The sequence below is a fragment of the Rattus norvegicus genome, chromosome 3 (genome assembly GCF_021556685.1).
Source record: "Rattus norvegicus strain SHRSP/BbbUtx chromosome 3, alternate assembly SHRSP_T2T, whole genome shotgun sequence".
Classification (NCBI taxonomy): domain Eukaryota; kingdom Metazoa; phylum Chordata; class Mammalia; order Rodentia; family Muridae; genus Rattus; species Rattus norvegicus.
The window spans coordinates 46,001,369-46,015,021 of record NC_141536.1 but is presented as its reverse complement, the minus strand read 5'-3'; the positions used below and the strand labels follow the sequence as shown (position 1 = coordinate 46,015,021).

Here is a 13,653-nt window from a genome sequence, read left to right as displayed (position 1 = left end):
CACTTCCTTTGGTTTTCTATATCCAGGGTTGTTTCCCTTTGTGCTTTCTTTATTGCTTCTATTTCCATTTTTAATTCCTTCACCTGTTTCATTCTGTTTTCCTTGAATCCTTTCAGGGATTTTTGTGATTCCTTTCTATAGGCTTCTACTTATTTATTTATGTTTTCCTGCGTTTCTCTAAGGGAGTTCTTCATGTCTTTCTTGAAGTCCTCCAGCATCATGATCAAATGTGATTTTAAATCTAGATCTTGCTTTTCTGGTGTGTTTGGATATTCTGTGTTTGCTTTGGTGGGAGAATTGGGCTCTGATGATGCCATGTAGTCTTGGTTTCTGTTGCTTGGGTTCCTGCGCTTGCCTCTGGCCATCAGGTTGTCTCTGGTATTACTTTGTTCTGCTATTTCTGACAGTGGCTAGACCTTCCTATAGGCCCATGTGAGGAGTGCTGTAGACCTGTTTTCCTGTTTTCTTTCAGCCAGTTGTGGGAACAGAGTGTTCTGCTTTTGGGCGTGTAGTCTTTCTTGCCTCCTAGTCTTCAGCTGTTCCTGTGGGGCTGTGTCCTGAGTCCACCAGGAAGGTCACTTGGAACAGAAAAGTTGGTGTTACCTGTGGTCCTGTGGCTCATGTTGCTCATGGGGGGGCTCCTTTTGAGCTCTCCATGAGGGTGGCAACCAGGACAACCTGCAGTGCCTTTTCCGGGAGGCCCCGTGCACCATGGTCCCAGATTGCATCAGGTGTTTTCCTCTGGAGTCAGAAATGTGGGCAGAGTGTAGTCTCTTCTGGCTTCCCTGGCATGTCTGCCCCTCTGAAGGTTTAGCTCTCCCTTCCACGGGATTTGGGTGCAGAGAACTGTTGATTGGTCCCTTCAGGTCCAGGCCATGTCAACAAAATGATAATTTCTGTATCGTGTACTTCAGCGCATCCCCTCCCTTTGTTGAGCAAACTAAGCTCCCTACTTTTATGCTTGACTAACTCAAAACTAAATTATCACAAGTCAGCTCAGAAGCATACATCTCAGCTTTATGGAAATCTATTTTTAGCGTTTTTAAAATAATGACTTTTTGAGGTAAAATTTTTATATATAATCATATCATTTCCTCATTCCATTTTGTCTTAGGTATTATTCTATTGTCTGAATATAAGCCATGGCCAGGACCACTCTTACAAAAGAAAGCATGGAAGCTGAACAACACTCTACTCAATGATAACTTGATCAAGGAAGAAATAAAGAATGAAATTTAAGACACTTTAGAATTTAATGAAGATGAAGGCACGGTATACACAAACTTGTGTGATACAATAAATGCAGTGCTAAGAGGATAACTCATAGCTCTGAGTACCTCTGAAAAGGAATTGGAGAGAGCACACATTAACAACTTGACAGCATATCTGAAAGTTCTAGGACAAAAAGAAGCAAATACACCCAAGAGGAGGAGATGACAGGAAATAATAAAACTGAAGGCAGAAATCAACCAAGTAGAAACAAAAAGAACTATACAAAGAATCAACAAAACCAGGAGCTGGTTCTTTGAGAAAATCAACAAGATGCAGGAATGGTTCAATATATGGAAATTCATCAAGGTAATCAACTATATAAAAAGTCTCAAAAAAAAAAAAAACCCAAAAAACACTTGATCATCTCAATAGACACTGAGAAAGCATTTAACAGAAGACAACTCCCTTTCATGTTAAAAGCTGGTTCTTTGAGAAAATCAACAAGATAGATAAACCTTTGCCATATTAACCAGAGGACACAGAGAGCAAAACCAAATTAATAAAATCATAAAGGAGGGGGAAGACATAACAACAGAAACTGGGGAAATTTTAAAAAATCATCAGATCTTACTACAAAAGCCTATTCTCAACAAAACTGGAAATCTAGATGAAATGAACAATTTTCTAGGCAGATATCAAGTACCAAAGTTAGATGAGGATCAGAAAAGCCATCTAAACAGTCCCATAACTCCTAAAGAAATAGAAGCATCCATTAAAAGTCTCCAAACCGATTGCAGACTGGTATAACCATTCTGGAAATCAGTCTGGAGGTTCCTCAGAAAATTGGACATTGAACTACCTGAGGACCCAGCTATACCTCTCTTGGGCATATACCCAAAAGATGCCCCAACATATAACAAAGACACATGCTCCACTATGTTCATAGTAGCCTTATTTACAATAGCCAGAAGCTGGAAAGAACCCAGATGCCCTTCAACAGAGGAATGGATACAGAAAATGTGGTACATCTACACAATGGAATATTACTCAGCTATCAAAAACAATGACTTTATGAAATTCATAGGCAAATGGATGGAACTGGAAAATATCATCCTGAGTGAGGTAACCCAATCACAGAAAAACACACATGGTATGCATTCATTGATAAGTGGCTATTAGTCCAAATGTTTGAATTGCCCTAGATGCACAGAACACATGAAACTCAAGACAGATGATCAAAATGCGAATGCTTCACTCCTTCTTTAAAAGGGGAACAAGAATACTCTTGGCAGGGAATAGGGAGGCAAAGATTAAAACAGAGACAGAAGGAACACCCATTCAGAGCCTGCCCCACATGTGGCCCATACATATACAGCCACCCAATTAGACAAGATGGATGAAGCAAAGAAGTGCAGACCAACAGGAGCTGGATGTAGATCGCTCCTGAGAGACACAGCCAGAATACAGCAAATACAGAGGCGAATGCCAGCAGCAAACCACTGAACTGAGAATATGACCCCCGTTGAAGGAATCAGAGAAAGAACTGGAAGAGCTTGAAGGGGCTCGAGACCCCATATGTACAACAATGCCAAGCAACCAGAGCTTCCAGGGACTAAGCTACTACCCAAAGATTATATATGGACTGACCCTGGGCTCCAACCTCATAGGTAGCAATGAATAGCCTAGTAAGAGCACCAGTGGAAGGGGAAGCCCTTGGTCCTGCTAAGACTGAACTCCCAGTGAAGGTGATTGTTGGGGGAGGGCAGTAATGGGGGGAGGATGGGGAAGGGAACACCCATATAGAAGGGGATGGGGAGGGGTTAGGGGGATGTTGGCAAGGAAACTGGGAAACGGAATAACAATCGAAATGTAAATAAGAAATACTCAAGTATTATTAAAAATTATTTTAAAAAAAGTCTCCCAACCAAAACAACCCCAAATCCAGATGGGTTTAGTGTGGAAATCTATCAAACCTTCATAGAAGACCTGATACCAATACTCTTCAAACTATTCTACAAAATAGAAACAAACGAACACTACAAATTTGTTCTTTGAAGCCACAATTACACTTATACCTAAACCACACAATGACCTTAAAAAGAAAGGCAGACCAATTTGCCTCATGAATATTGTTGCAAAAATATTCAATAAAATTCTCTCAAACTGAATCTAAGAACACATCAAAATGATCATTCATCATAGTCAAGTAGACTTCATTCCAGGAATACAGGGATGGTACAATATACAAATACCCACCAATATAGTCCATTATTTAAAAAACTTAGAGAAGAAAAAAGCACATGATTATCTCATTAGATGCTGAGAAAGCATTTGACAAAATTCAACATCCTTCATGGTAAAAGTCTTGGAAAGATCAGGAATTCAAAGTCCATACCTAAACGTAGTAAAAGCAATATACAGCAAACCAGTAGCCAACATCAAACTAAAGGGTGAGAAACTTGAAACAATCCTACTAAAATCAGGGACTAGAGAAGGCTGCCCATTATCTCCCTACTTATTCAAGGTAGTACATAATGTCCCAGGCAGAGAAATTAGACAAAAATCAAAGGGATACAAATTGAAAAAGAATAAGTCTAAATATCAGTATTTGAAGATGATATGATAGTATACTTAATTGACCCCAAAAATCTCCAACAGAGAACTCCTAAACCTGATAACTTGAGCAAAGTGGCTGGGTATAAAATTAACTCAAACAAGTCAGTAGCCTTCCTCTACTCAAAGGATAAACAGGCTGAGAAAGAAATTAGGGAAATGACACCTTTCACATAGTCCTAAATAATATAAAATACCTTGGTGTGATTCTAACCAAGCAAGTGAAAGATCTGTGTGACAAGAACTTCAAGTGTCTGAAGAAAGAAACCTCCCATGCTCATGGATTGGCAGGATTAATATAGTAAAAATGGCCATTTTTCCAAAAGCAATCTATAGATTCAATGCAATTCCCATCAAAATTCCAACTCATTTCTTCATAGAGTTAGAAGGAGAAATTTCCATATTCATTTGGAATAACAAAAAACCAGGATAGCAAAAACTATATTCAACAACAAAAGAACTTCTGGGGGAATCACCATCCCTCACCTCAAGCTGTATTACAGAGCAAGAGTGATAAAAACTATATGGTACTGGTACAGAGATAGGCAAGTCGATGAGTAAAATAGAATTGAAGATCCAGAAATGAACCCACACACCTATGATCACTTGATCTTTGACAAAGGAGACAAAACCATCTAATGGAAAAAAGATAGCCTTTTGAACAAATGTTGCTGGTTCAACTGAAGGTCAGAATGTAGAAGAATGCAGATCGATCCATTCTTATCTCCCTGTACTAAGTCCAAGTGGATCAAGGACTTCCACATCAAACCAGATACACTTAATCTAATAGAAGAAAATGTGGGGAAGAGTCTCGATCACATGGGCACTGGGGAAATTTCCCTGAACAAAACACCAATGGCTTATACCCTAAAATCAAGAATTGACAAATGGGACCTTATAAAACTTCAAAGCTTCTGTAAGGCAAAGGACACTGTCATTAGCAAAAATGGCAACCAACAGATTGGGAAAAGATCTTTACCAATCCTACATCTGATAGAGCGCTAATATCTGAAATATACAAAGTACTCCAGAAGTTAGACTTCTGAGAGCCCTATTAAAAATGAGGTACTGAGCTAAAGAAAAAAATCTCAGCTGAGGAATTCTGAATGGCTGAGAAGCACCAAAAGAAATGCTTAACATCCTTAGTTATCAGGGAAATGCAAATCACTCTGAAATTCAACCTCACACCAGTCAGAATGGCTAAGATAAAAAAAATTAACAGATGGTGGCGAGGATGTAGAGAAAGAGGACCACTCCTCCATTTTTGGTGGGATTGCAAGCTGGTACAATCTCTCTAGAAAACAGTCTGGTGGTTCCTCAGAAAATTGGACATTGCACTACCTGAGGACCCAGTATAACACTCTTTGGCATATACCCAAAAGAGGCTCCAATATATAACAAGGACACATGCTTCACTATGTTCATAGCAGTCTTAGTTATAATAGCCAGAAGCTGGAAAGAACCCACATATCCTTCAACAGAGGAATTGTTATAAATTTATAAGAAATGCTGTCTTTTACCTCCACTAGGTCCGGCACCACAGTTCTCCCAAGATATCTGATAGATCTTTATCTCAGTCAGCAAAACATCTCACCCACTCTGCTCCATACTGTTACACACTGCTGAAGGCGTCTCTCTGAGCCTGGCAGCAATCTCTCTACCCATCCTGTTCCCAAGACCATACCAGAAATAAACATCTTAATTGCATGGCGGCTTAGTGTCCCAGCTGCCACATACTCTCTTAGACTTAAATCGCCACAAAAAGAACACACAACACAATAACCTCTGATACAATTGATAAGTTATAATTTCCCACCTAAACATACAAAGCCCTGTACACATCCATCCTTTAAGAATATTCATAACAACCTGTAAATACACAGAGTGGAATCTTGACATCAGCCTCTATGTTCTCTCCACAGCTTCCTCTCCAGTCTCCTGTTCCATTCTCCTCCTCTTCCCTCAAACTTTTCTCCCACCCATCCTTACTTCTTGTCCAATGACAGGTATCATTCTATCTTGTACCTGCCTTCACCTGTGTAATGACATTATCCCACAAGGAATGGATACAGAAATGTGGTACATTTACAAAATGGAGTACTACTCAGCTATTAAAAACAATGACTACATGAAATTCTTAGGCAAATGGATAGAACTAGAAAACATTATCCTGAGTGAGGTTACTCATTCAGAAAACAACAACAACAACAATAACATCAACATCAACAACAAAACCCTACAATGGATGCACTCACTGGTAAGTGGATATTAACCCAAAAGCTCAGAATACCCAAGATATAATTCACAGATCATATGAAACTCAAAAAGAAGAAGACCAAAATGTGGATGCTTCTGTCCTTCTTAGAAAGGGGAACAAAATACTCATTGGAAGAAATACAGGGACAAAGAGTGGAGCAGAGACTGAAGGAAAGGCCATCCAGAAACTGCCCCACCTGGGATCCATCCCATATGCAGCCACCAAACCCATTCACTATTGCTGGTACCAAGGAGTGCTTGCTGACAGGAGCCTGGTATGGGTGTCTCCTGAGAGGCTCTGCCAGAACCCTACTGATACAAATGAGGATGCTTGTTGATTACCCCCAGACTGAGCATGGGGTCCCCAACAGAGGAGTTAGAGAAAGGACTGAAGTAGCTGAAGGGGTTTGCAACCCCATAGGAAGAACAACAATATCAACCAACCAGCTCCCCCATAGCTCCCAAGGACTAAACAACCCTTGCATGGAGGGACCCATGGCTCCAGCAGCATATGTAGCAGAGGATGGCCTTGTCCAGCACCAGTAGGACAAGAAGTCCTTCTTCCTGTGAAGGCTCATTTCCACACTTTAGGGGAATGCCAGAGTGTTGAGTTGGGAGTGGGTGGGTCAGAGTAGGAGCATCTTTATAGAAGCGGAAGGGGGTCATGGGAGAGGGGAAAAAGGGGATAACATTTGAAATGTAAATACATAAAATATCTAATAATAACTGAAAGCATTTAATTATGGGCTTGTTTAGAGTTTTAGATTCTTACTCCATGATCATCACGGAGGAAAGCAGACAGCATGCCACTAGCATGTAGCTGAGAGCATTATGAAATTCTTTTGAAAGCTCAAAGCCCTCCCACAGTGACACACCTTCTCCAACAAAGCCACACCTCCTAACCCTTTCACACAATTCATCCACTGGGAAACTAACATACATAAGTCTATTGGGGAATGATTCTTATTCTAAATACACTTTTCCTCCCTCCAGAGCATCTGAAATGCCCTTCTTTGTTCTCTGTCAAATTTGTAGCCTCTTCTTTAATATTATTTTTATATTCATTATGAGAAACATTATATAGACTGATCAGCTTGTACTTATGTATATAAGAGTATAATGCAGTATATAGAGTGGTATGATTCTGACAAGAGAAGACACGGGAGAAGTTGGAAAGGAAAGAGGGGTGAAAATGATAAAAATACAAGGTCCACGAATGAAAATCTCAAAACATATTAAATTAAAAGTAAAAAAAAATAAGATTCAGATCAGAAATCACTCCAATGTAGTTATTCTGACCTATTCTCCGCTACCCTTGTCGAAAATGTTCTTCCTATTGAAAATGTGACTCTCAAATAAAAAGTGTTTGATGTACCATCAAATGGAAGCTTGCTTTAAAAAAATGATCATTATAGCAATTTTATTGGAAAAAAACTAAATTTTTATCACTATTGGCTAAATAAAGTTCAATTACATAGCAATTAGGTAATTTAAATTATTGCATACATTTATTTGTTGATACCAAAATGCAGAACTTAAGACTGTATGTCTAACATATATAAAATCTACATTTTTATGTAGACCTCAGGTGAGTCATATTCATATAGATACCTGAATCTCTTTAGAGCAAGGACAACCCTAGGTCTTTGTACTTACTACACATATCTTAGTCACAGTATGCATTATACAACATTTACAACTCTGTGGTCTTGTCTAGACTGTAGGATTATTGAACACAAGATCTAATGCTATTAGACTATAGCATTATATATATAAATGACTATTAATAAATAAATGTATAAAATGAATAAATGTCAGTAAGTTAGTGAAAGGTAAAAATATAATTCATTGACTTTTATAGTAATTCATAATTATATGGCACACCTAAAATATTAATTATGAAAAAATATTTTAAAATAAATTTCTAAAAATATCCAACTTAATGAATTTTTATGCTTGAAAACAACATAAAATATTTTTATTCCTTACCAAACACTACATTAAATTGAGAACTACAACGAAATTCTCTTTTTTTCCCATAAAAGCCCACAGTGAAATTACCACATGATAACACCAATTTGGGTATAAGTCAGCAGCTGAAAAGATAGAAACAAATTGCTTTTGATTTCCATTGCTTTGTTGCTGGCACACACATCATGTTACTGTTTATCTTTAAGGCTGCAGCTGTAGCTGGCTCTGCATCACTGTTTAATTACTGCCTTCAGATTTCATTCTGACCCCTATACCATTATAGGATCTGCCCAGGCCAGATGAGCAAATTCAGAAAGCTGTGAAAATCCTAGATGTTTGCAGAGTCGTTGCACTGGGTCGCTGTTCTTCTAGTGACCTAGATAAAATAAAAATATTCTTTCACCCTTCAACCCTAATCTTTACCTGGCTGTTTCTCGCCACTCGGCATCTTCCCCTTCACGCCAGCAAATTTCATCCAGTTCTGTGAAAAGGTCATGAGGAATGTGCTCCTCATCATCGTCCTCAGTTCCAAGAATAAACTGCACCCTCTGTGATGGGGTATCTATAAAGAATCATAGAGAAGGACACCTATTTACCATAACTACAAGCTTTAAATGCCCCAGCCAAAACCTTTGGCACAATGTCAATTTCATACTCCTTGTATTCCTCACCTGAGCATTCAACCGATCTTAACATAATACTGTCTAATATAATTTTGAACCACAAATATATTAATATATGCATAGAAAGCCTTTGTAGGAAGAAAAATTGTCTATATAACAGATGACATGATTTATCTACAAAGAAAATATCCCAGAATACCTAAAAAGAAAGAAAATAACTGGAGACATATATAGCAAGGTTATAGGGTGTAAGTTTATACTCAGATCATTGTTATACACTGCAGCATATAATTTCACAATAAAAAACCACAATGGCTTCAATATGCTGACTATTTAGGCATAAATTTATGGAAACAGATGGAGAACATATATTCTGTAGACTATAAAATCTCACAAAATGAATGATAAAACTAAATATGTGTTAAAGCTCCATGTCCAACGCCTTGGAATCCATGGTGAAAACAAGAAGGTAAGGAGGAAGAGAGTGAGGCAGAATTGATAGACCTGCTTGTAGAAGAGTCTTAATGTGGGATTAATGGATACATGAAAGTACAGTAAACAGGAAATAGCCAATATGTGAACTGCTTGAATTAAAAAAAGAAAAGACCATAAAGAAGGAGTGAAGGAGCAATCAGCACAGCTCATGAAACTGAAGTCAACGGGATTGGTGCAGGAGAAGCAAAGAGGTTTAGTGAACCAACTAACTAGCCATTCCCCCTAGAAACAAAGGTTGCATTACTGCAAAGTGAGGGGCAGCATTATTTGATACACTGGCTCATGCAAGCCATTATGGATCTCCTGAAATCTCCATGAAGAACAGCCACCCTATAATAAGAGACAAACATTACTAAAGAGGCTAGGTACTGGGAGACAGTGCTGCTGCCCAGTTCAAAAGGAAAGGCAAGTATTACTGAAAAAATTATGTCTGACTGAGGCAATGTTTGATGACATGTTCAAGAGCAGACAGGCATTACTGAGAAAACTAGGTATGCCAAGGCTGTGTTTGAATCAATAGGCCATACAAGGCTAGGCTCACAGGAGAGTTAAGAAAAAGGTTGATCCATCAGAGACATTGGAACTAGTATGGAACTTAAATGGTTTTGATGAGCCCTGTGGAGGAACACAATCTCTATGCAGTGAAAGAGACTTTGGCAGAACACCACAAGACTGCCACAGAAGTTGGATTCGTAAAGTACTAAAGCAAATACCTGATACTAACAAAAGAGCAGACAAAGGGGACTATCAGCCTACTAGGAAGAAAATATGACAAGATCTGGGATCAGTAGGAGTTTTCAGGAAGAAAATTAACAAGAGAGCCTAATCATTCCATGGGTGAGTTTTTGGAAGGCTTTAAACTATGATCAAAGAGTTGGTAGGAGAAAAGATTAAGAGGTGAAGAGCTATCCCCTAGCATATGTAGTGTGAACTGTACTGAGGTGAAATGTTTTGTTCAGCCTACAACCTGTCAGAATCCAGGTGCAGCTGATGGGAAAACAAACGACACAGTGCTGATCCAGAGCCTACCATAGCTAAGATCCGAGCAGTAGCCATGGTGGGCTAAAGTTAGCCCTTGGATCAAAGACAAGTGGAGAAGTAAAGCCAGTCCTCCCAAGACTTCATAGGGTAATGCTCAGGGACCACCTCAGGAGGACCACCCCAGAAGGAAACTGTGTGCTCATGGGAATGTACATACATACCTGCCATATTGTTCTTTTGTTTAACTATGTAACTATATAGGAGTTTCCAAGCATTCCTGAACTGTCACTGTATTACTTGTAATGGATGGAAGTGGCATTCAGGACTCTTGCCCACTCTTGGTAAAGAGCTGTCATTCTATAATGTAAACACTACAGGTCTTACATGTTTGCAAAAGCATCAGGAAGAAAAGTAAAGACTACAGTGAAAGAATTAGGACAAAGGCATCTTGCATGATTAAAAAGAGCATAAAAAGTTATTGGATGGAAACCCTATGTCTTGCTCTGATTCTAGAACAATGAGGAGGGCTAGAAACATTGGTAGCATTTAACTACTGAATGTCTATTACAATGGCTGTGTAGTGATCTAAATGAGAAATGTCTCCCACAGGCTCATATATGTGAAAACTCGGTCCTTAGTTGAAGGCACTGTTTGGATAGGTTATGAACCTTTGGGAGGCGGAGCCTTAATGGAAGAAGCACGTCACTGTGGGTGGGTTTTTACACTTTATAGCCTCACCCACTTCCAGATTGCACTCTGGCTTTATTTGCCTTTGAGGATGTGAATGTTCAGCATCCTGCTCGGACTGTCGGCTACCATCTCACTCAGACCGTTATGAACTCACCCTGAACCTTTAAGTCAAGGTACAAGCTACTCTCGCAAGTCAGTTTTGGCTATGGTGCTTTAACACAGCAAAAAATTAACCAGTGCAGGGCGATAATTCAAAAATTGAAGAATGGAGACAGAAGACATCCCAACATTGGGAGGATGAAGAGAGAAAAGGAACAAATTTGGGAGCCGAACGGGAATTTTTTAATTAGATGTACAATAGATAGTAGAATTGATGTTAAACAAATACATAATGAGCATCTTTCTCTTTATAAATACCATTCTATAGAATAAATTAGAGAAATATAAGAGAAAACTTTCTGCCCTCTTGCAGTTTCCATCCAGTAGGAAGAATAGTATAGTGGAATAAGGCAGAAGAGAATTTAAAAACAAGTAAGAAGTCAGGAATGCAGATGGTTGAATGGCCAGTCGTTAGGGAAACAGCATACATAGCTCCTTATTATAAGATGAGAATCCAAAGGAATAAATATAATAATAACTAATCGAATAACCTCTGTCCACTTGTAATTTAACTAAATTTTCAAAAAATAACTAACTATAAAAATCAATTTAGGTAATAAATCCATTTGAATCATAACTAGAAATTTTATTAGCAAACTTATAACTGGATTATTATTTGTGTTCTTCGTGCTTCCTTATTATTCATATGCTATTTAGACAGGTTCTTACAAACATTGTCAAAAACACACTGATAAACACATTTCTCATCTCAGCATAGCAAGTAACAGTAGAGGTGAATTGGGGATTTTCCATTTTAATGTGTGATTTTATTGCCAAGGAGTATACACTTCTACTGACTATGCTAGTTACTGACTAAAGGGAGAGATCCATAGTTTATTTACCATGATGTGTCTTGGTATTACAGAAATTTTCATCTTCTTTACACTTGTTATGCATAAGAGTTGTCAGTATTCAGATAACCCATCTTTTGATATAATGAAATAATAAAAAGTTTAATAATTATCCTTCAAATTCATGTCTTCAGGTTTCTTCAAAGTTAACAATATTTTTATTTTGGTTGAGTTTTAACATTTTCTCATATTATTTGAGTGTAACACAACTAAACGAAAATGAATACGGCTATGAATATTAATTCCTAATTATGGGAAATATGGTGATACAATGATTTTCAACTAAACCACTGAGAACTGACAGATGTTTCTCACCAAAGAAGTTGTAAGAGAATATGAAAGATTCTCAAACAGTGTCTCTGAAAATTTAGTTAAAAGCTCCCCACGTGGCCCATACATATACAGCCACCCAATTAGACAAGATGGATGAAGCAAAGAAGTGCAGGCTGACAGGTACCGGATATAGATCTCTCCTGAGAGACACAGCCAGAATACAGCAAATACAGAGGCGAATGCCAGCAGCAAACCACTGAACTGAGAACAGGACCCCCGTTGAAGGAATCAGAGAAAGAACTGGAAGAGCTTGAAGGGGCTCGAGACCCCATATGTACAACAATGCCAAGCAACCAGAGCTTCCAGGGACTAAGCCACTACCTAAAGACTATACATGGACTGACCCTGGACTCTGACCTCATAGGTAGCAATGAATATCCTAGTAAGAGCACCAGTGGAAGGGGAAGCCCTGGGTCCTGCTAAGACTGAACCTCCAGTGAACGTGATTGTTGGGGGGTGGGCGGTAATGGAGGGAAGATGGGGAGGGGAACACCCATATAGAAGCGGAGGGGAGGGGCTAGGGGGATGTTGACACTGAAACCGGGAAAGGGAATAACAATCGAATTGTAATTAAGAAATACTCGAGTTAATAAAGAAAAAAAAGCTTCCCACATTTACCCTCATACACACTGAGACAGGAGTGACAACAGATAGGCAGTACACATGCGTTCTAGCATATTTCTCCAAATAGATCTGTGATATGAGTCTCAAACCCCTTATCCCTAGACAAAGAGGAAGAGGAGGGGTGTCTGCCTCTTCCTAGAGTCAACTGAATGAAGCTCCAATAGTACCAGGGGACCTGGAATTCTCCAAAAAGCCTAGATTAAGACTTCTGCCTAAAGATAAAATAATATCTACCTAGCTGACAATGGCTGAGACTCCTGCTTTGAACAACTGAATTCCCAGAGAACCATCAGGGCAGTGAACATGTATAGGTGTTTCGGAGATAGGCCAAACAAGACAGAGGTAGGAAGTATTGACAGAAGGCCTTGAAGTGTGGATTTGGCTTAGATCTCATATAAAAGGCTGATGAAAACCAATGGGGAAAGCACTGAGAGAAAATCTACTCCTAAAACTTAATGATTACAGGATAAAGAGGAATGCATGATAAAGTAGTTAGAATTCTTGTTGGAGGCCATGGAAAGGACGGGTAAACAGCTTAGAATTCCTGGAGGGCAGCCCAGTATTTAACACATCCACAAAGGGTGTGCCTTAGAGAGGCAGAGCCCCAAGGACTATGTCCTGAGGACTTCAGGCTGCGATGGAGTTTCACTAGGCTTGTTTCCCTTGTGGTCATCATATCCCTCATAATCTATGAGTTGAATGAAAACTCTAAGGGGTTCCAGCCCCTCACTGGGCAGTGTCATTGGCACTCAGAATGAGAGTGATTGATTCTTTTCCAAGTATAGCTGCTGGAGCAGATTAATGATTCAACCATTAACTTTAGAATGAATTGGGAGGTGTACATT

At 39.0% G+C, this 13,653-nt stretch overlaps 1 protein-coding gene across 16 annotated transcripts in view; it reads right to left on the bottom strand.

The window, feature by feature from the left end:
• The window catches only part of Slc4a10 (solute carrier family 4 member 10), a 294,937-nt gene that overhangs the window by 125,166 nt on the left and 156,118 nt on the right, over positions 1 to 13,653 (bottom strand). For all 16 annotated transcript variants that reach the window (XM_087650803.1, NM_001429835.1, XM_087650811.1 and 13 more), the window contains 1 exon segment: positions 8,476 to 8,614. In XM_087650803.1, coding sequence (XP_087506929.1) covers positions 8,476 to 8,614 — 139 coding nt within the window.